Below are 24498 nucleotides of genomic sequence, written 5' to 3' on the forward strand. Positions count from 1 at the left end.
GTTTAACAGTGATCATTTAAATCAACAAAGGTCACACAAGTTATATAAGATAATTCCACTTTCAGGTGACCATGCTGCTACTGCTAAGTCATTTCAGTCACGTCTGACTCTGTGCGACTCCAGAGACGGCAGCCCACCAGGCTCCCCCGTCCCTGGGATTCTCCAGGCAAGAACACTGGAGTGGGTTGCCACTTCCTTCTCCAATGCATGAAAGTGAAAAGTGAAAGTGAAGTTGCTCAGTCGTGTCCAACTCTTAGTGACCCCATGGACTGCAGCCCACCAGGCTTCTCCGTCCATGAGATTTTCCAGGCAAGAGTACGGGGTACCAATACTAATTGACTTGAGACAGATTTTTGATAAATCATGTTCAATTAAAATTCAACTCAACATGGGGAGGGAGGAGGGAGGAGGGTTCAGGATGGGGAACACATGTATACCTGTGGCGGATTCATTTTGATATATGGCAAAACCAATACAATATTGTATTGTTAAAAAATAAAAATAAAAAATAAAAAAATTCAACTAACAAGTATTTATTATACACCTGTATGCAAGTAGTAGAGGAGGAATCATGAGTCAGCAATCTATTATATATACATATACATGCCCACACACAGTGGTTTGCAATCATCTTCTACTACAGAAAGAGCAATTATAAAGATAATATACTTATATTAGCATAGTAAAGTGATATATTGATAATACTTAACATATATTGGGTATACTGAGTACTTAATAAGTATTATACACTAAGCACTTCACAAGCATTATCATTTTTGACTCTGATTACCACTTCAAGGCATTATTAATTAGATATATTTATAATCCCATTGTTCACAGGTGAGGAAAGGGAGGCAGACAAATGTTGAATAGTCTTACCATTAAAACCCAAGAAGACAGAGAATATAGAAAGATGGATACCAGGGGCCAGGGCAAGGTGGAGGGGAGTTACTGATTAATGGGTATAGACTCAGTTTTCTAAGAGGAAGAGAGACCTGGAAATGGATGAGGTGACAGGTGCACAGAACTATGAACGCATTTAATTGTACACTCAAAACTGGTGATATTAATAATTTTATCTTATATCTATTTTACCAGAATTAAAAAAACAAAACCAGAAAACAAAACAACAGAAACTGAAAAGACAGAGGAATAACTTTGTGATATTTTGACTAAGAAATACATACTTGGTAAGCACTCAGTTTCTGGCACACAGCTCCTAAAATCCTTGAAATTTCCTTAGTGGGAAGCACATAAAGGTGCCTTTTGTTGTTCAAAACAAGCCCTTTTGAGACACACCAAAATTTTGTTAATGAGATGACATTTGGAAAGCACCTAAGGATGGAAGCTGGTTGCCAGGGAAACCAACTCCCTGATTAGAGGGTTAAAAGTTCCAATGTCACTGCCCTCCCCTAACCAGGAGAGGAAAGGAGCTGGAACCAATCACGAAGGACCAAAGATTTACTAATCATGCCTACTAATGAAGACTCCATAAAAAACCAGGGAAAAGGTTCAGAGAGCTTCTGAAATGGCAAACATTCAAGGGGGGACCCCAGTTCCTGCACTTAGGATGACTCCAGACCTCACCATTATGTACCTTTTTTCCTGGCCATTCACCTACATGCTTTATAATAAACTGGTGAGTGGAAGTAAATTTCTCCAAGTCTTGTGAGCTGCTCCAGCAAGCATATGTTTTACTATATGCTTTATAATGAACTGGTGAATGGAAGTAAATTTCTCCGAGTCCTTTGAGTTGTTCCAGCAAGCACATCAATGGAACCAGAGGTAGGGGTCATGGGAACCTGACACATAAACCGGATGGTCAGAAGCACAGGTGACAACCTGCCACTTATGGCTTCTGAAGTGGGGGTGGTCCTGTGAGAGAGACTGAGCCCTTGAATTGTAGGATCTGATGCCACATCTGGGTACATAGGGTCAGGACTGAACTGAATTCTGCCTGATGTATAAAAACTGCTATACACATGGTGACGAGAGGTGTCAGAAGTTATGCAGTGTTAAGAGGAAACAGAGGAGGAATGCAAATGCACAACTGGAAAGCAAACAGGAAGGGGAAGAGTAGCAGGAAAACAGAAAGGAAAGTGACTCCAGCACAGCTGGGAAAGGCACGCACCCCCCAGAGCTGCAAAGAGCTCTCCTCCAAACAAAAGAGGCCACACCCCAGTCAAGCTCCACAACCCTCCTGCTCAATTTAACTACAAAAAAAAAAAAAAACATACCTGAGGGGAGAGAAACTTTTCAATGCGTTTGGCTATAAAACCTTTCTCCAATATGGAGTTGACTGATGGTCTATCCCTAGGATTTCTTTTAAATAACTGAGAGAGTAAACTGCGGAGATCGTAAGAATAATGCAAAGACACGGGTGGAAAAGATCCAGATATTATCTTCAGTACCAGGTTCTTCATATTGCCAGCTTCAAACTAAAATTGAGAAAATAAATGAAACATATGAATCGTAAGTTGAAAATATGAGTATCAACAATGAGAAATAGAGTTTTTCCTATTAACAAACAACAGAACTGCAACCTTCTTTCTAATATTTTAATCAGCACATGCTCTCCAGAGCAAGATTCACTTGGTTATTTACAAACACATTTAAAAGAAAATACCAGTTCTCATGAAATGGTATAACCTGCTCTAAGATTAACTTTTACATATTCAAAAAACTGAAAGATGGAAGACATCATTAATCCCAGCTGTACTAATCAGAGTAAAGGGTTTATAAAAGATAACAATTACCAAGGTGGTAAAACAAGCAAACCTGGTGCTCTTCATTTAAGATCTGCCTTTCTGTGCCCCTGCTGTAGCAACTAGAATAAGAAATTAACTAGAGAACTAAAAGCCTTCGGGGAAAATGAAATAAAATAAAGGTATTAATTAATTTCCTTTTATACATTGCTCATTATTATTATTAAAAATAATTTAAAAATTGTGTGATGCTCCCAAAAGCCATATAGAGTCATCAACATGGCAAGTATTCCAAAGGGGAATATAAACCTTATCAATGGAAACATATATTTTAGGATTAAACACAATATAAACTCTAACTGAAGTGGGGGAAAAAAAGGTGGGCAGTTTAAAATCTAAAAGGATTTTAGATTTTGAGAGTAAAATTAAGCTTTTGAGATTTCAGTTAAAATGGTATAGAACAGTTGTACACTTATGTTAAAATAGTATGAAGTAGGCAATGGTAATTATACAAAGTATAAAAGAGTTCTCTTAAATGTTGAGTTCTCCTAGCACATAAAATATGATATTGTTTATTAAGATGTGAGTACAATTCAATCGTCTAGAAATGTCTATGTACCTAAGAAGGAATCCTAAATGCAGAAACAGGTTATTACTCTATTTCTTCACTACAGTGAAATTTCGCTTATCTCTCAAATGATAAGCTCTTCATAAAATAAAGATTAATGATTTACTGAGCTTCATGTGTCCACTTAAGGGTAAATAACTCCAAAATACAGAAGCAACAGTGACAGAACAATGCAAATGAAAAGACTTTTTAAAATAGGTTTAGGGAATTCCCTGACAGGTCCAGTGGTTATGACTCTGCATTCACAGCCATGAGCCAGCGTTCAATTCCGTGGTCAGAAACTAAGATTCCATAGTGGCAAGGTGCAGCCAAAAAAAAAAAAAACCAAATAAATAAAAATACATAAGATTTAGACCTAAATCACTATATGTCACAGAAAAACTGACCAATTTTTTAAAATGTAGATCTAATATCTACCACGTCATAGCACTTTGGCAGTCTATGCTCTTTTCCTTAAGAAAAATAAAATCTTAAGGTAATACAATGGGAGACAATGCAACCATGAAAAAACACAGCAAAAAAAAAAAAAATTCAAATAACATCAGGCAATAAAGATAGGCTAGAAAATTGCTTATACAACACAACAAAACTTATGAAGGAAAAAAAACAAAAATGGAACTCATTTTATAAATTATTCTAGAAGAAAGTTGGGAAAGAAACAATTTACAAGCAGACATTACTGACTAGAGCAATCACTTCTGATATTTATTCACTTCCTTAGGGTTTTATTTATTCCCTTAAGTTTTCTGTAATAAAAATGTGTTACTATTTAATCAGTAGAGGAAGCATTTTTAAAAAGCAAGATTTTAATATGGAAAATGATTAAAACTGAACCTACTTAAAACAAGAACTTCCCCTTTTTGGTAAATTATGTGCCACCTAAAAAGTAAAAATTTTAAAATATTCTGAATTAAAGACTACTTGCATCAGTAAAATCACCTCTCCCTAAATATGCTGAAAACTGTTCTTTAGATAATTTCAATTCTAAAGTCAAATAATTTGGATGTTTTGAGAAAAATTACTAAAATGAAATTAATAGTCTGTTAAGCCAAAATATCAAATTCATTATGCAAGTTTAACATTTAAAAGATAGCAGATTTGTCTTTAGAAATACTTTTCTAGAATGAAGTATGATATATGATATTATAACAACATATATAACCATGCATATGTGATATATGCACACATGTTAAGGGAAAACTGATTTACATTTACACCTCAGAAAATACTGAGAACTTTACAAACCAACAGAGAAGAGTAATTCCTAGTACAAGTGGGTCATCTGATAGATGGCAAATGAGTTTTTTTAAACAAATATTATAGGGTTTTTTTTACATAATTTGTAAAATATTTCACAAACTTCTACTTACTGCATGTTTAAGTGTGCACATCTCATAAAGGACACACCCCAGAGCCCAAATATCACTAGAAAACAGAAAAATGAGAGATCTCCAAGAATCAGAAATTACTTTAAAAGATTTTCACTTTAAGAAGACAAAGCAGCTTGAAAATATTTTGCAAAAATACAGGTTCCATAAAACGTGTTCTTTCAAACTTAAAATTTCAACCATAACTAATGACAAAAGCAGTTATCCCAGATTAGAAAAGTAAGTTGCCTAAATAATTACTTTAAGTATCATTAACAAAACAATATTTAAACAAAATCAGTAAATTTCAGATGTTTCAGTTTTCTTATTTTGCAAAAAATCAAAATGCTTTATTTAATCATTTGCAAAATACAATTTCTTAAATATTATAAAGTAAAATACTGCTTTAATGAAGAAAATATTCATTTACTAAAAGTAAATCTGAAACAAATCTGTGACAACCAACTAAAAAATATTAAAGAGTAAATACATTAATTTATTTTCTAATTTCAAGACTTAGTTACAGTATCATCTTTATCCACAGTCTCTTCTGCTTTTTTATCTTAAATAAACAGATATTTTTATAACTAAAAGACTATTTCTATTTTTAAGAGAGAAAAAAAAAAAAAAAAACCCTCACAATTCAGAGCCACAAGTCAAAAAAACCAAAAACCACTGCTCTTGGAAGTTGAATGTACTGGAAAAGAATAAAGCCCATTATTGAAATCCTAAAGTTATCTACCCAATCTCTCACAAAAATCTACAAAGTCAAAATGTAACCCCAAAATCTGTTTAATTTTAAGATTTCACTAAAATAAAAAAGTAAATGTAAAAAGGCTTTAGTAACTTGAACATGTTATAAACTAAAAGCTATAAATAAAAACATTAATGCTGCTGCTGCTGCTGCTAAGTCACTTCAGTCGTGTCCGACTCTGTGCGACCCCATACACAGCAACCCACCAGGCTCCCCGTCCCTGGGATTCTCCAGGCAAGAACACTGGAGTGGGTTGCCACTTCCTTCTCCAATGTATGAAAGTGAAAAGTGAAAGGGAAGTCGCTCAGTCATGTCCGACTCTTAGCGACCCCATGGACTGCAGCCTACCAGGCTCCTCCGCCCATGGGATTTTCCAGGCAAGAGTACTGGAGTGGGGTGCCATTGCCTTCTCCGAAAAACATTAATGATCTTATTAATAAAATTCTTTAAGAAACATCTGGGAAAATATGAATTTACAAGCATAATTAATGATGTTTATCCACTACAGTTTTAAAGCATTTTTTTCATAAAATCAATTTTATATAAAATTCTCCAAGGAATGATTAAATCCATTTCAAATTTAAAGACTAATATTTTCATAACTGAATCACCCAAAAGACACTGAAACAGCATTAACATGTAAAATTACTTTAGCTCAAAGAAAATGCTGCTCTCCTTTAGAATATCCACTAGTAAAACACTCCATGGACTTGACTGATCATCGTAACTGATTTAAATACATTGCTCAGATGATGCTCTCATCCCTTCTGCTCAGGTCTGAAATACAGTTTCCCTACCCTCAAAAGAAAAGGGGGGCAGGGTGGATAGCAATCCTGAATACATGCATTATTGCCAGTCACCACCTCCTTTTAGCCTTGTAGGGTGCTTTCAAAACTAAGGTGAATGTTTCTGGGTTGGGATTTTTAAATGTGTGTGTGAGAGAAAAGAAAAGGTAACTGGAATTCAGTGGCAGAATTCGTCTTCCTGACACACACACTATTCAATCTGTTAGCCATACTATGACTCAGTGATTAGGCATTTGGACTTGGGAGTCAGATGCCTGGGACTATAAAGTCACATCACCTCTCTCTGCATTTGTTTTCCTTCTAAGGAAAGAAGGAATGACAAATACCTACAACTCACAAGGCTACTGTGAAGATAAAAAGAGTTAATATATACAGTGCATTTAAAACAGTATCTGGTATATAGCAAGTGTTCAATAAATATCAATTATTGTAATTCAATAGGAGGTAACTATTATGAAAAGAAAGACAAAGAAAGCACTGTTTCCCATTATAACTTAGATAAGAAAATAATTCTTTCTATAGTTCCTTCAGCAAGAGAGTGAAATAGCTTCTTTACAATTCCCCTCATTATACATTAAAAAAGTATATATACATATGAATACATACATATGTGGACATATGTCCCTTAATGATTTTAGAATAATATTCTGAAACCTAATATAGTATAACAACGAAAGATTTAAAGAAAATATTATACAACATGAAATAAGTATCATTTTAAATACCTTTTATTATTATAAGGTTTATTTTCACAGATTTCAGGTGACAAGTAGTATGGGGTCCCTATGCAAGTTCGAGCCAGCTCTACAGTACTAGAACAAAAAGAGAATTATTGGAGAAACTTAAGATACTTAAAGATATTATAAATTATCACAAGTATACCACCATGGATTAAAACTTCACTGAAGACATTGTATCAAACCAAAATTTACCTATTAAGAACTCTAGCGATTCCAAAATCTCCAAGTTGTATTGTTCCATCTCTGGTTAAAAATATGTTCTGTAAAAGAGATGGAAAAAAAAACAGAAATATTGTTACAGTCCAGTCTTTGCCCAAGACAATGCTGACCCAATGTCTGAATCTACTTAGAAGTTAGTAGTGACAGAAAAAACATACCTGTGATTTTATGTCTCGATGAAGAATTTTTCTATCATGTACATGTTTTAGGGCCAAACATATCTGTACAAACCAGTCCAAAATCTAGGGGGGATAAATCAGATTATTTCTTTAAAAGTTTATATTTCACATTAGTCTTTCCTTGTTCATTAAAAGAACTCAGGAATATCTGGGGAAGAGAGGATCTAAATCCTTAAAAAAAAAAAGTTATAATTTTTAATTTCATCATAATTAATGTCATTTACATCAGGTAGATATTCAAATCAACAGTCACATTACATGCAGTACACACACTCCATTTAAATGTAAGAACTGCTCCTAAAGCATATTTTATAAATCAGAATTAATATGGAAAGAAATTTTCAGAGAAGAATGAAAAATGGAAATACTTTATATTTTAGGATAGTATGATGGTGAGTGACTTTCCTTTGTTGTTAAATATACCACTTTTCTACAAAAGTAAAAATCACGAGAGGGAAAAAAATCAAGCTGGACTACTGGAAGACATGTCTGACTTCTTTCTCACCCTACATTCATCACATATGAATACACACTCTGCAGCTGGCCACTTGAAAGTAAAAAAGCTGTATTTCTACCTCGCTTCTAACACCAAAAAAAACAAAAAAAGAAAATCCAAGTAGATGGCACTTTTAAAAATGAAAAAATTAAAGTACAAAGTGAGGAAGAAAACAGAGGCTGATTTTCTATAATATCTTTGACTGACACAGGACTCTCAAAACATGATACCAAACCCACAAGTCACAAGAAAAGTTGCCAACATAAATTATAAAACATCTCATGAGAGCAGAAATGTGACTGCAGTGCTGGAGTATGCAGCCAAAACTCAGTCAGCACCTGTAGTTATAAAGAAACACATGTATAAAAAATAAGCTTTGAATGACTTCTCAACAACATTCGTGGATTAAGACCCAATCGCCTATATGCTAACTCACCTGGTCCTCTTGAAACAAAACGCCCTTCTGAGCATTTATTCTTTTGAACAGATCCCCTCCTTCACAGTAATCCATTACAATGTAGAGAGAGCCATTTTCTACAAAATATAAACATTACATTTCTTTTTTAAAATGTTTATTGAAAGCATAGCTATATTAAAAGTACCTAAAGGTTAACTGAACTGTGGTGTTGGAGAACACTCTTGAAAGTCCCTTAGACTACAAGGAGAATCAAACCAGTCCATCCTAAAGGAAATCAGTCCTGAATATTCATTGGAAAGACTGATGTTGAATTGAAACTCAATAGTTTGGCCACCTGATGTGAAGAACTGACTCATTAGAAAAGATCCTGACCCTGATGCTGAGAAAGACTGAAGGTGGGAGGAGAAGGGGATGACAGAGGATGAGACGGCTGGATGGCATCACCAAGTCAACAGACATGAGTTTGAGCAAGCTCCGGGAGTTGGTGAAGGACAGAGAAGCCTGGTGTGCTGCGGTCCATGGGGTCACAAAGAGTCAGACACGACTGAGCAACTGAACTGAAAGGTTTAATAGAAAGCAGCAATTAATTAAATGCGTTCCACTAAACTAAAAACAGAGACACAGAAGAAATGCAAAAGGCAAAGTATGTATACTGGTTGTATAGACTGTGTGATAACTTGGGTTAACAGGCAACTCCATTATTAATGATTTTTCTACCAAGAATACACCAATCCAGTGGAGATCACTGGATGTCCACACTGACATAAACATATCTGGAATATGTACAAAATGCAGACAGATATACATGATTTCACTTAATAGATATAACTTCTTAAACATCATCTTAAAAAAACAGATTTTTCCACGCATTTGTCAGAAATAGGTAATCTTGGTTTCCAGTTGACAATTACTTTTCACCTTTGTTTCATGCACTTAATTAAATGTCAAATAAACACAGTAACAGATGCTATGACTCAAACGAAAGACAGTCTCTACGCCCAGGGAACTCTCTTTTTCTACCTCTGTGAACAAACATAAAGATGGGGCACTTCCCTAATCACCTTTATGCTTTAGTCCACAGAAAAAAAGACATCCATGACCCTTCCAGGGGTAGACAGGACAAGAAGGACACCTCTCATCCTTCTCCCCTCTTTCATTCTTCCACAGGAATAGGACTACAGGACCTTTTCCCCGGCAGGAGGAGCGGCCAGGGTCACTTGTCACAGCTCAAGGTCAGCCCTCTTGAAGCTCACTTCTCCTGCTGCCTCAGGCTCATAGCCTTACTCTCGGCAGGCTTGGGTGCTGGTCTTTTTACTTTCCATGCCCACATTCTTTCTGGATACACTGCTTCTAATGTGCCAAGGGCTGGGAACCTACACGAAGGAGCTAATTAAGCTGTATAACTGTTTACAATTGATATGAAAAGATCATCCAAATACACATATGAGAAGTCAGTATGTGGAAAAAAATGCAGAAAACCTTATAATCAACTGCTTATAAAAAATATGTATAGAATGTCACCATTTACACAGCATGAGAAACATACATAAAAAATTAAGCATAGTGTGCTATGACTTACATATGCTTAACATTGCTTAGAGTACGTGTGGAAGGAAACTCAAGACAGTAGTAACAATGGGTACCACCAAGAGGTAGAAACAGGTAACTTAAAGAGAAGTAGAAGGCAGACTTTTTACTGTTATGTAACCTTTGAATTCTGTACATTATGCATTTATCAAAAATTAAAACTATTACAAGATTAAAAAAAAAAAAGATGTATCTGTGTGTGACAGACACAGACAGACAGACACAGAGACAGAGAGGACAGGTTAAAGACGACCTGAGAAAGGAATGGAGAAGCAATCCTGAAGGAAAATACCTGAGTTCTGTAATATTTTCTGTTGCTTAAACATTTACTATTTATTTTGGGATAAATACTAGTTAAACCTAAGGTTAACAGAGAAGTCTTTTCTCCATGAGGGAAATACTAGTCTGTTTTGTACTCCATCATTCAAACATCTGGGTACCAACTATTAATATGTGGCAGGCACTTTGAGTGAGATGCCAGGGATACAGAAATATAAAACACAACCCCTGTCACCAAGGGACTCACACAGCACTGAAGAGACACCCTCCAAACCCCCCCGCCCCCAAAGAATGAACACCTACAAACTGCCTGAAACTGAGGCAAAAAGACTGTTAAGCAAGTGACAAAGCCTTGATGCCTATTAGAAAACAACCAGGAGTTTAACAGAGAACAGGAAGCTTGACCCCTCAGTGAGCACACCTGCAGGAAGGCTAACCTCAAAATTCTAATACTTTTCTCCCTTCATTGCCCCTCACTTGAGAAGCTGAAAATAACCCCAGATCCCCTAACTCCCAGTCTTCCCTAGTACTGAAGTAGTCAGTGACCCCATTTTGCCCACTATGATCTAAGAGGAAATCTGAACAAGCGCTTGTGAGAAACCTGGCTTGACTGGTCCCAGGAACAGACTGCCCTCAGTCCGTTTCTTCAGCATCTTCTGGATGCAGGCGCCGCCTGGAGCTGCAAAGTGTCATCTCAGGACAAGGCTCAGCATTAGGCCTAAAAACGTGTGTATCAAGGATGCCAGAGTAGAAATCAGACAGAGTCTAACCTGTCATATACTCTCTATATGCAGGACTGCCCATCTGTTAGATTTCCTGTTAGGTGAGATCATTAAATATCTTTCTCACTTAACCCAATATTGGCCAGATTTTCTATTATTATTACCCACAGCAAAAAGCAATCCAAATTTAGCCTGAAAGAAAAGGGTTCTTTAAGGAACTAGAGAAGTTGGATTTTGACAGCACCAATGGGGAACAAGTTGAATGCCAACACACAGCTCCATATATGAGGCTTTTTCATTAAAGATACAGGATAAAAAGCAAAGACTGTAGGAAAACAAAGACAAAAATATGAAACCAATTAGAAGATGACAGCTGCAGACAACTAAAGATAGATAGCAATACATGATTCACAGAGTAAACAAACATGTGTAACACAGATACCAAATATACAGTGACACAAGACTTTCTCAATGATAGCATCAATTTTTAAAATTTATAAATGTTAGGAATATAGACCAAAAGTATTTATCATATTTAATATTAAAATTTAATTATAAATTTATACACTTGGAAATACTTTCAGCCCACTCTCCAATTTTACAAAAAATTTTATCCAAAATTTTCACATTTCTCATCAATATCAATGTCTTTACTGATTCACCTATGTTTTCCCAATACACATGATCTTCATTAACTTTTAACTGAAAAAGAGCACTTTTAAAATGTTTCTGTTGTCAGTGGAATTTTTTCTGTGTCCTAATCCCCATACGCAAAATACTGGGACTTCAAAAATTCATCCTAAAGAATTCATATGCATTATTGTTACAACATAATCATACTGCCATTTGAGTGATTTTAGAAGACTTATAACAGTATCTGATATCTGCAATTATGACACCAATATTAATTTCTTTGATGTCTCTTTTAAAAACTGATTCTGCTGAGGTCCTCTGCTGCTGCTGCTCCTAAGTCGCTTCAGTTGTGTCCGACTCTGTGTGACCCCATAGATGGCAGCCCACCAGGCTCCCCCAACCCTGGGATTCTCCAGGCAAGAACACTAGAGTAGGTTGCCATTTTCTTCTCCAATGCATGAAAATGAAAAGTGAAAGTGAAGTCGCTCAGTTGTGTCTGACTCTTAGCGACCCCATGGACTGCAGCCTATCAGGCTCCTCCATCCATGGGATTTTCCAGGCAAGAGTACTGGAGTGGGGTGCCATTGCCTTCTCCGGAGGTCCTCTATAAGCACTCAAAATTAACTCAGTTTAGTCTTCTTCCCCAAGAACATTTTGCTATGTAACGTTCTTTAAAAAATTTGAGAGCACATCTTGTAACATGAGAGACTTTACAAGAAAGAATTCATTTGTAATATGACAAATTTTGGAATGTCCTTCCTCATTTTAAGGTATAAACGGATTTTTTTAAAAAAATAGTGAGATGAAAACTTTCCTGAAACAAAGGAAAACCACAATCTGCAGGCAGAAAGGGTTCAAAATGTTCCAAGGAAAATGAATCAGAAGTATTAATACTAAGTCATATTCTGCTGAATTTAATTCTGAAGAAAGAATTCTTTGAGAATCAAGAAAAGATAAAGCAAATTATCTTCAAGAAGAGAAGCTTTATGCCGAAGTCAAACTTTTCTATAGAAACATTCAATACCAGAAGACATAATGTGCTTGTGAGGAGGAAAGTATCATTAAAGATACCTATCATGTATAAAAACAAGAGTTAGACACTCTAAGAAATGCAAATAGTAACTGCTTTGAGGGAATACATCATCCATTTGCTCATCATGAAAAAAAACTGATGAAATCCCGACAAGTAGGAGATAAATATCTCTGAAAAGGGGTAACTAAGGTATAAAAGAATTAACAATAAGAATTCACTCTGTCTAAACATAGAATCAAGGCCAAAACAGTCTAAGAATTAAAATTTCAGAACAAAATATTGTTAGAGATTATGACTGTATTTCAAAATGCTCAAACTACTGCACAATTGCACTCATCTCACACGCTCGTAAAGCTCAAAATTCTCCAAGCCAGGTTTCAACAATATGTGAACCGTGAACTTTCAGATGTTCAAGCTGGATTTAGAAAAGGCAGGGGAACCAGAGATCAAATTGCCAACATCCTCTGGATCATTGAAAAAGCAAGAGAGTTCCAGAAAAATATCTACTTCTGCTTTACTGACTATGCCAAAGCCTTTGACTGTGTGGATCACCACAAACTGTGGAAAATTCTTAGAGATGGGAATACCAGACCACTGGACCTGCCTCCTAAGAAATCTGCATGCAGGTCAAGAAGCAAGAGTTAGAGCTGGACATGAACAACAGACTGGTTCCAAATAGGACAAGGAGTACGTCAAGGCTGTATATTGTCACCCTGCTTACTTAACTTACATGCAGAGTACCTTATGAGAAATGCCGGGCTGGATGAAGCACAAGTTGGAATCAAGATTGCCGGGAGAAATATCAATAACCCCAGATATGCAGATGATACTACCCTTATGGCAGAAAGCAAAGAAGAACTAAAGAGCTTCTTGATGAAAGTGAAAGAGGAGAGTGAAAAAGTTGGCTTAAAACTCAATATTCAGAAAACTAGGATCTTGGTATCTGGTTCCATCACTTCTTGGCAAATAAATGGGGAAACAGTAGAAACAGTGACAGACTTTATTTGGGGGGACTCCAAAATCACTGCAAATGGTGACTGTAGCCATGAAATTAAAAGATTCTTGCTCCTTGGAAGAAAAGTTATAACCAAGCTAGACAGCATATTAAAAAGCACAGACATTACTTTGTCAACAAAGGCATGACTAGTCAAAGCTATGGTTTTTCCAGTGCTCATGTATGGATGTGAGAGTTGGACTATAAAGAAAGCTAAGTGCCGAAGAGTTGATGCTTTTGAACTGTGGTGTTGGAGAAGACTCTTCAGAGTCCTTTCGACTGCAAGGAGATCCAACTAGTTCATCCTAAAGGAACTCAGTCCTGAATATTCATTGGAAGGACTGATGTTGAAGCTGAAACTCCAATACTTTGGCTACCTGATGTGAAGAACTGACTCATCTGAAAAAGACCCTGATACTGGGAAAGATTGAAGGTGGGAGGAGATGGGGATGACAGAGAATGAGATGGTTGGATGGCATCACTGACTCAATGGACATGAGTCTGAGTAAACTCCAGGAGTTGGTGATGGACAGGGAGGCCTGGCATGCTGCAGTCCATGGGGTCGCAAAGAGTCGGACACAACTGAGTAACTGAACTGATGTGATGATTTTTACTCTGTGAAGATGAACAAAAATCAGTGGGGAAGAACTCCAAAGATAGTAATTTCCTCATCTTTCATAACAGCCATTCAAAACAACATCAGAATTCTACTTTTTTAAACAACTTGCTCATTTTTTAAACAACTTGCTCAAGGTTTAAAATGTTCATTTTTTTTTTTTTTTTTTTTACCATTTTAGAGAAAAATGAAAAATTTGTTGTTTCAGGGCTCCCACAAGGTCTGTAAGAAACCAAAGAGGCCCATGATAAAATGAGAAGATGGTTCAGATGAGGTAGAAAAAAGGAACTGTGACCAAATGAATAGACTCAGCAGATAAAATTACATCTTATAAATTTGATAAGCCAAGGCTGGAGATTCTGTGAGACACAGGAACTCTCACTCCTTGTAGTCTAGCAATTCCATTCCTAAAATACAGCCACAGGACAGATACCTAGACAAGAATGTCCAGTATAATTCTGCCTGTGACAGTAAAACTCTAAACACAACCTAAGTATTCATAACAGGAAATGGGCTAAACAAATTGTGATAGAGCCATAAAGTGCACACAATGAGAAATGCTGCAATGTTACAAGAAAGTTGTAAAGAATGGGCACAACAGTACACAGTGACATGGGAAAATGCCCACGAGATATTAAGTGAAAAGAACTAGAAGCAGACATACATACATATGATCCCACCTGTTGCTTTTTTTTTTTTTATTCCACCTGTTCTTAAACATCAAAAGCTACATACTTGTTTGTTCCACAAAGGCACAGAAAACACAGTAAGGAATCAACATGGGATTATTTTCAAAGCTTATCCTTAAGGAATGAGAATGAGCAGAGTGGAAGGAACAGGGAGCTTGGGGTCCATGCACGTGTCTACTCCTGAATACACTTCCCATGAGCATTTACTCCTTTAAAGCTAAATGGCGGTAGTAATATAACCTTATTTAAAGGCTGTGCCATCCCTTCTGAACCATTCAGATGTTTCTAAGTAAAACGTCTGAGAGAATATTTGTTGACATACATTTAAACCTTTTCTCTTGAAATACTAAGATCCTGGTGATGAAAGCAAAAAGAAACTAAAAGGTAGATACTAGGGGAAAGATAAAGGAAATTCAAGGCCCTGGGAAGGAAGAGATGGTTAACATTGTACTCTTTACCATGAGCTATAAAGCCTTACTTCACTGTCATCATAAAATAAACTGAGTACTTTATGACATAAGGTGTTAACTGATTCATGTATTTTTTAAAGTATATTCTACTTTAGTAGATAACTTTATTTGGGAACAAGGATACTCTAATTCAGATGCTGAAACTTGTATGTAATAAGAGCCTGAAATGGTCATTTAAACTATCTTCTACTTTCAATCTAGACTATTTTTTTATTTTGCAACTGACAGAAATTTCTGACAATAATGGGAATGAATAAACCACCTTGACCTCCCTTTAGAGAAGCTTTGTCTTACCTTAGTTCCTGCATTACCAAATATAATGGTAGATATTTCCAAAATAGCAATATTTTATAATATTTTAAGAACCTGAGAATACTTTATATATAATACACATATATATTATATACAAGGTGTATTTAATACAGTATCTCAATATTATAATAATGATGTATACAGGAGAACACTAACAAGCGGGGTACTTTCTAAAATGACAACATTTTCTCAGTGGCAGTGGTGGCAGCACTTAAAGGGAGTTTAGTTGTAAAAGGTGAAGATGACTGTTCCTGCTGTGTCTAAATTTCTGTACTTACCACACTGCCTCTTTACAAGCAACCTCAGTGACGTGACTCAGTACTAAGCTACAAAGGGACAGGGTGGCATTAGTACTATCGGAGAAGAAGGCTGACACTCATATGCATGTGTATTCAAGCAGAAATAATATACTTTTCTTTCTGAGAATAATTCACAAAAAGATCCTTAAAAGAAAAGTAGGCAGCAGTCGTCACAAGGCTTAGGAGTCTGTATCTGACCTTCAAATGATTCTCTATACTGGACAATGTTTGGATGCCGCATGTTTGCTAGCACTGCAACTTCTCTCCTTGATTCTTCCCTCTCTTTATTGGACATCTGAAATAGAAGGGGAAAAATAGTAAATTAAGTAAATAAATGATATAAAAGTCCAACCGAAAGAGAGTGGTTAAAAATAATGTTACCGTAAATCACACCCCAAGTAATAAAATATAGCCAGAAGTTAAAAAGAATGAGTTGAATGCACAAAAAGATACATTTTAAGATGTTCAAATCAGATTAAGTTACAGAGCAGTACATGATGAATCTTTTTTAAACACATAAACACCAGCACATGTCACAGAAAAAAGTCTAAAAGGATTCATAGACTCTTCTGAAGTGAGTGGTTTTCTCTGCAACTACAACAGTCTCTCTTTATGTCATATGTTGCCATACTTTTTTTTTTTTGTCTCTAACAATGAATCTGTTTGTAACCAGACTTCTGCTTGGATAACCAAACAAAAAAATACACTTACCCTTGAGATATTAATTTCTTTGATGACATATTGTCTGCCATCTTCTGTAGATCTGACAAGAATGGCTTTTCCGAATGAACCTTCTCCAATCTTCTGTACTCTAATGTATTTCTCCATGGTTCTTTTTCTAAGGCATCTTAACAGATATGCTAGACATACAAAATAAAAATAGTATCAGTTAATACTCCAGTACTTTGGCCACCTCATGCGAAGAGTTGACTCACTGGAAAAGACTCTGATGCTGGGAGGGATTGGGGGCAGGAGGAGAAGGGGACAACAGAGGATGAGATGGCTGGATGGCATCACTGACTCGATGGACGTGAGTCTGGGTGAACTCCGGGAGTTGGTGATGGACAGGGAGGCCTGGCATGCTGCGATTCATGGGGTCGCAAAGAGTCGGACACGACTGAGCGACTGAACTGAACTGAATTGATCTGAATAGAGATAAACCATGACATCTATAACAATTATAATGTTTAATTCAAATTCTAATGCCTCAGTGACTATTTTTCTTTAAAAATATATATATATAAAATCTACTTGAAGTTAAATAAACCTTACCTCACTTTTACTCATGCAATGTAGGAATAGCTAAAAGGATAAAACTTGTGATATTTAAATTCTATAAGAATACTTTGAAAAGTCAAATACTACATAGACTTGTCACATATGGAGAAAGAAGCTGACTTTTTCCTACAGTAATTATTGTCAGGATTACTTTACTACCTGCAATAAGAATACAAGTTTAATAAGACTACTTCCTAAACTTATTTGTCTAATCCCCTCTCATTAGACATTTGTTTCCAGTGTTTGCTCTTATAAAAGAACTTCAGATTAAATTTCTGCAACAGAACAAAGCCTGAATATAAAACAACAGCCTTAGGCGCTAAGGAGAAAGCGGTCAAAGTTTAGGGCTGCAAAAATCCTGAGGAGGAGGAAAAAGAACAGAACTAGTCCAAAAATGTGCATGTAAATGCCTCTCCTGTTAGACAGCCCACTCCTAAGCTATGCAACACAAGGCAAGACCAAAACAGATTAGTCCTCACAAATGACTCAAAAATGGAGTTATCAGCAGGAGACTTCAAATAACCTTGATTAATATGTTCAAGAAAATAAGAGGGAACAATGGATAAGTGATTTTTTTTAAAAAAGGAGAATTTCAACGAAGACCTGAAATGTATCTTTACTAAATGAACTCCTAAAAGTAAAATATAAAATATCAGGAATTAAGAACTCATTGCATGGGTGTTACAGCCATTACAGCCAGCAGGATTAAGTAATCTGGAAAACAAACCATCAAAAAATATTGAGGACAGAAAAAATACAGAAGAAACAAAAAGACATGGAAGGAAAAGAAGATTCAATATCAGAAAGATTTTAATTCTTAATCTTTAAATTTAATGCTTCCCTAATATAAACATAAGCTCTGGGTGTGAGGGTGATCAGACAAGCTGATTTTTAAAGTTAACATGAAAAAAAGAGCAAGAATAGCCATAGAAAACTTAAGGGCTCCCCTCATGACTCAGTCAAGAATCTGACTGCAATGCAGGAGACCCAGGTTTGATTCCTGGGTCAGGAAGTTCCTCCGGAGAAGGAAATAGCTATGGACTCTAGTATTCTTGCCTGGAGAATCCCATGGACAGAGGAGCCTGGCAGGCTACAGTCCATGGGGTCAAAAGAGCTGGACATGACTTAGCTACTAAACCACCACCACCACAGCCATGGAAATACTGAAAAAAAAAAAAAAAAAGAACAATGAAGGAAGACTTGTTTACCTGATATCAAGAGACATTAGAAAGCTAATTATGAAAGAGGCAAATCACAGGGAGTCTAGAAATACATTAAAAAAAATTTTTTTTAATTTGGTGGATGACCATGGTTACATTTTAAATCTGAAAGCAAAAGATGGATTTTGAAACAAACAGTATTTTAAAAACTAGGGAACCGTGTGGCAAAAAAAAAAAAAATTAAATCCATTTTCTTCACTTTATACCAACACAAACTTCAGATGATAAAAGTTAAATGTCCCTCAAATTTTTCTATATGACATCACTCTTTTTAAGTATGTCAACTATGTTCCAGAAAAAGCAGTCTGTTAGTTAAGTTAGACATCTTTCCTCACATGTTACAAGAACATCTTTAAGTCATGAATGTTTAATAAAATGATGTGCACCAAATGTGAAAAATGTTAACAGTATATGATGAAAAACTGTATCCTCAATAATATGGAACTTGAATCAAGCCTTTTCAGCTGCTTCAGCTATTTGACGGACAAGCAAGTTGTCCTAAAGGGAAACACTGGTGAAGAAATGTCAACAGCTTTCAAGAACTTACGGTACTAACTGCAACTATGATCCACACATATAGTTCTCCCAAAATAATAAATCCCATTTTAGACTGAAGGAGGTCAATTTAACTCCTCAATGAGGAAAGGCCCTGTCTCATTTCTCATAATTCAAAAAAGCTGAAGACAAAAATGGGATTCCTACTAGAGCTGGTTCAAAATAATCTCCTTCTCTGAAGTCTAGTCCTCTCTGTAAGACTATTCAGACAATAAACAGTTTCCCTAGTGGAAAGTATGAACATGTAAATGGTTTATATTCATGAGATGATGCCATGTCCACGGGATTACAGTTAAGATTTACCTGGAACACAGTATCAATGCATTATGAAAATGACCTCAAAAGAACTCCCCTGGCCAAGTTCCATAACCTTTACGAAACTCCCAATTGGTGACTCTTAATGTACAAAAACCTATTTTTCCACAAAATAGGCTCCTTATCTCTCACCAAAGGAAAAAAAAAAAAGTGCGCAATCTTGAAACAGATCTGTGGATCCTCTAATTTCAGACAAATCTAAAACAGAAACAAAGAACTACTCTCTCCACATATGGCTTCCCTCCATGGTCTCTATAATACTGCTGCATCATAAGAAAAGCCCATTGCTGGCAGAGATTGCCAATTATTTTTAATCCTTCAAGGTATCTCCGATGTAATTTACCATGGCAAGAACAACAAAAAAAATCTCTATGTTTTGGGGCGGATCTTACAATAGAGAATAAAAATTAGGCCTATATATTTTTTTAAAAAAGCCTTATGAACTCTAAAAGTATTAGAACTTTCAATGCCATACATGTAGACTGTTTGAAACTACGGGAAGTGGAATGTAAGATTACGAGCTAACCAGTTAACTGCTACTCGTTTTCTAATTAAACCGTGTATGCAATTTAAGACTGGAGACAAGAGATAAGCAACGTAAATGACTTGCTATCGATAACAACACTTATAATATTACTTTAATTTCATGCTCACTATCGCTTTTTTTTTTATATCGCCTATTAATAACGTCCAAGGATTGCTTAGTAATGCTGTTCCTTAGAGAATTATCATCTCAGTGAGATGAGGCTATTTCCGTGCACCTCAGGGCAGGAGTCCGCAGCCTCCCCAGAACGAAGTCAGGGCGAGGTCTCCCGCAAGAGAATAACCTCTCAGTTCTGCACGTCATGCCTCCCAGAGCGCCGCTCACCTCAGGACTCAGGCCGTGGGCACCTTCCGGGCCGCCGCCTCCCCCAGGGCTCAGCGAGGCAGAGCCGACCTTCCGCGGTCCAGAAAGCGCATCGGGCCGCAGCCTGCGCCGCCCGGGCCAACGCCCCGGGACACGACTCCGCGTCTCCGGACCGAACCAACCGGTTCCCGAGCCCCTGGCAACGGCGGCAGGGGGAGTGCCCCGGGCGCCGCCCCCAACTTCTCAGCGGCGGCTGCCAGCGGCCTTGTGGGGCGGGCGCATTGGGTCTGGGGGCTCCTTGACGGTTCGTGCCCCCGCCTCGCCACGCGGACACCTGATACTCGGGCGACGTGGAGAAGCGCTTAGAAGTCCCGCCTCAGGACTCCTCACAGGACGCCCCAATACCTCACAGGAGGCAGAGCAGCGGGCGTGGCGCCTCGGCGCGGGCATGTGACGTCAGCGCGGACCCGGGCGCTGAGCGGAGGCGGCCGGGAAGGACCTCGGGGGCGGGGCCAGGGCGGGGCCAAGGCGGGGCCGGGCTCCGGAGGTGTGGGCGCTGCAGGTGCCGCAGGCTGCGGGAGGAGGGGAGGGAGGCGCAGAGGGACAGGAGCGTCCTCATTCACAGGAGTGAGGCCAGGCGGCAACGGGACCGCTACGCAAGGTGATGTGGAGTAAAGCCTGTTATCGTCCCACACATATGCAAGGGAAAAGGGACTTATTTAGCTTTGTTAGAGATGTCACATTTTTAATAATTATTTGGCTGTTTTGAGTATTTCTTGCTGCATGGGCTTTTCTGAGAGAGAGAGCGGGGGCTACTCTCCAGGTGCAGTGTGCAGCCTTCTCATTGCGGGGGTTTCTCTTGCTGGGGAGGACGAGCTTTAGTAGTTGTGACACAGGGCCCAGTTACTCCGTGGCTTGTTGGATCCGTTCCTCACCAAGGACCTATCTCCTGCACTGGTAGGCGGATTCTTTACCATTAAACCACCAAGGAAGCCCAGGGATGCCACATTTTGAAAACTGATTTTGCTTTAAAAAGCAAGACAAGTGAAATAAATCAAAGACATATACTGTAATGATGTCACATGTGGAATCTAGAAAATAATGTAAACTAGAGAATATAAAAGAAAGGAAACTGATGAAAACAAACTATTCATACTAGTTATCAGTGGGGAGAGAAGTGGGGCACGATAGGGATATGGGATTAAGATGTACAACTACTATGTATACAATAAATAGTAAAAGATACATATTATACAGCACAGGGAAACATAGATATTGTTGGTTAAAACTATAACTGAAATGTAACCTGTAAAAAATTTTAATCAATATGTTGTACACCTGAAACATATGTAATATTGTACACTGGCTGTACCTCAATAAATAAATAGAATGTTTTTAAAAAGCAAGACTAATCCTACTATATTTTGGATGATTAAAGCAAAAGAGTATTTTTAAGTCTTGAATTTTTAATATAACATGGTTTAAAGAGAAAATTAAGAAACAAAGAAAAAACAAATAAGTATAACGTGCTTTTCCACACCTTTACATCTGCTGAGTGTATGTGTTTCTTACTGGTACACTGAAAGGTTCAGTGGTCTAAGTACCCTCCTCCATTGCAGGAGTTTCAAAGATGGAGACAGATTTTTCTGTAATAAGGGATCAGGTTCGGTGTAGTCCTGAGTAGCCCTTTGGCTAACTTGCCTTTCTGAGAGTAGCCCAGGATACTGGAGAATCCAAACTTGAAGCTGAAGGAGGATGGTGGTGTGGCTGTCTTAATTCCTCTCCAGGTTGTACCTTTCATACGTGCTGTGTGTAGCTGGCAGAGACACCACAGATTTTGCCAGAGACCTCACATGTAAATGATTCATATATTTGCTTCCAAGAAATCAGTTTTCTTCCCCTCATGTCCTCCACAACACACCAAAGTCTAAGCCTCTCTGGGTTCTCCTTCAGTGTGATTGAGCCCTGCTTGTATTAAAGAAGCACTCTATTGCTAGCATGGAAATTGAACGTTTTTTGGCTTCTTTGCCAGAAGATGGCACTGCAAGTCATCCAACCTGGCAAGCTAGGCAAGTCACCATTGGTCTATCTCCTCTCTTCCATCTCCATGTGAAACACTTGTTTTCCTCATTTCTGAACTTTTCAGCTAACCTCCTGTGACCCCTCCCACCCCCAGTCAGTAGGAATTTTGGTGTCTGAATGCACAGTGACTCTGGCTCTACCCACATCCCTTTGTTCAGCAAACAATATGAAAACATTGCCAATTACTAACATAAGTAAATTCATTTTGTCGTTTTCATAAAGAATGCTTAGTCAGCTCCTTCTTTAGACTTCTGTCATAAACTATTGGTGAGAACATAAACTGCTAGAGTCTTTGCAGAAGGCATGCTAGCTATAGGCATACCCTAGACAGCAAGTTCACTTCTAAGACAAAGCAACCATTGTTTATAACCAGAAAAACTAAGAGGAATGTAGATGTCTAACAATATGAAATTGACAATACATTACAATGAAGTCAAACAAAGGAGTATTCTGAAAATATTAAAAGAGTGACAGAATTTTTTGACACAGAAAGTTGCCCTTGATGTTGTTGTTATTCAGTCACTAAGTCCAACTCTACAATCCCACGGACTGTGGTATGCCATACTCCTCTGTCCTCCACTATCTCCTGGAGTTTGCTCAAATTCACATGCACTGAGTCGGTGATGCCATCCAACCATCTCATCCTCTGCCGCCCGCTTCTCCTTTTGTCATCAATCTTTCCCAGCATCAGGGTCTTTTCCAATAATCTGGCTCTTCATAGGGGCTTCCCAGGTGGTGCTAGTGGTAAAGGACCCGCCTGCCAATGCAGAAGGCATAAGAGACACGGGTTCAATCCCTGGGTGGGGAAGATCCCCTGGAGGAGGGCAGAGCAACCCACTCCAGTATTCTTGCCTGGAGAATCCCATGGACAGAGGGTCCTGGTGGACTATAGTCCATGGGGTCACAAAGAGTCGGACACGACTGAAGCAGCGTAGCACACACTCAGGCATGGCTCTTCATATCAGGTGACCAAAGTATTGGAGCTTCAGCTTCAACATCAGTCCTTCTAATGAATATTCAGGGTTGATTTCCTTTAGGGTTGACTGGTTTGATCTCCTCGCAGTCCAAGGAACTCTCAAGAGTCTTCTCCAGCACTACAATTTGAAAGCATCAATTCTTGGTGCTCAGCCTTCTTTGTGGTCCAGCTATCACATGCGTATATGACTACTGGTAAAACCACAGCTTTGACTGTATGGACCTTTGTCAGCAAAGTGATGTCTCTGCTTTTTAATATGCTGTCTAGGAGCAAGCATCTTTTAATCTCATTGCTGTCGTCACCATCCACAGTGATTTTAAAGACCAGTTTTTGTTTCCACTTCTTCCCCTGCTATTTGCCCTTGATGTATTGTTGAGTAAATAAAGCAGTTTAGTCTTTACAATGATGGGATGAAGATCAGGCTCTCGCGGCACAGAAAGCTGAACTCGAACTCCGGAGGCACAGAAAGGCAGGAGTTTGCAGCAAAGGAGGCTTTATTGGAGGACTGACTCCAAGCAAGGGGGTGGAGACCAGCCTTAGAGCCACGCCCCCTTGCTGTCTGAGTTCGGTTTTTTAAACGGGAAGGACAAAGACGCTGGGGTCAACCATTGTCTTGTGACATTTCTTAATCGTGGTTTCAGGAGTCAAGACGTCTCTGGTTTATCATTTTCTAGCCAGGTGGTCCATGGCTAGGGGGTCTGTGAGTTCATCTTTCCCTGGAGCAAGCACCTGAGTTGTAGTTAATGATGGTGTCTATAATAGCAGTGTTAGTGCTTGAACTTCCCTTGTGGCTCAGCTGGTAAAGAATCCGCCTGCAATGTAGGAGACCTGAATTCGATCCCTGGTTTGGGAAGATCCCTTGGGAAAAGGAAAGGCCACCCACTCCAGTATTCTGGTCTGGAGAATTCCTTGGGCTGTATAGTCCATGGGGGTGGCAAAGAGTCAGACATGACTGAGTGACTCTCACTAGTATTTGAACGATGTTCTCAACAGCAGTTTGAGTCATCTGGCTGATGAGTGTTTGGTGGGCACAGAATTGAGGTCAGAGGAGACAAGAAGGGGGATACAATTTGGGGTAGAGAGATAAATCATAAACTTGGTTAAGGGAACTCGGTTTTAGGGGGACTTGTTTTCATAACCTGAGTTAGAAGGATTATCTGATTATTTCCCTTTCTGATTTACATACCTCTGTAATTTTTATTTCTTTGACAACGAGAATGTGTCTGAGTTTCTTTGATTCTTTTATTTAAAATTTTTATTGGTTTTTTTTCTTTCAAAC

At 38.0% G+C, this 24498-nt stretch overlaps 1 protein-coding gene across 8 annotated transcripts in view; it reads right to left on the reverse strand.

The window, feature by feature from the left end:
- Window positions 1-20590, reverse strand: part of NEK1 (NIMA related kinase 1) — a 133166-nt gene extending 112576 nt beyond the window's left edge. For all 8 annotated transcript variants that reach the window (XM_024996038.2, XM_010807676.3, XM_024996039.2 and 5 more), the window contains exons 1-9: window positions 20183-20590; window positions 16658-16806; window positions 16145-16241; window positions 8331-8428; window positions 7378-7461; window positions 7193-7260; window positions 6986-7072; window positions 4704-4758; window positions 2238-2438 (exon numbers count right to left, since the gene is read on the reverse strand). In XM_024996038.2, the coding sequence (XP_024851806.1) occupies window positions 2238-2438; window positions 4704-4758; window positions 6986-7072; window positions 7193-7260; window positions 7378-7461; window positions 8331-8428; window positions 16145-16241; window positions 16658-16774 (807 nt within the window). In that variant the 5' untranslated portion in view covers window positions 16775-16806; window positions 20183-20590. The remainder of the gene's footprint in view (window positions 1-2237; window positions 2439-4703; window positions 4759-6985; window positions 7073-7192; window positions 7261-7377; window positions 7462-8330; window positions 8429-16144; window positions 16242-16657; window positions 16807-20182) is intronic.
- Window positions 20591-24498: the final 3908 nt, after the last annotated feature.

This window comes from Bos taurus, chromosome 8, assembly GCF_002263795.3.
Source record: "Bos taurus isolate L1 Dominette 01449 registration number 42190680 breed Hereford chromosome 8, ARS-UCD2.0, whole genome shotgun sequence".
Taxonomy (NCBI): Eukaryota; Metazoa; Chordata; class Mammalia; order Artiodactyla; family Bovidae; genus Bos; species Bos taurus.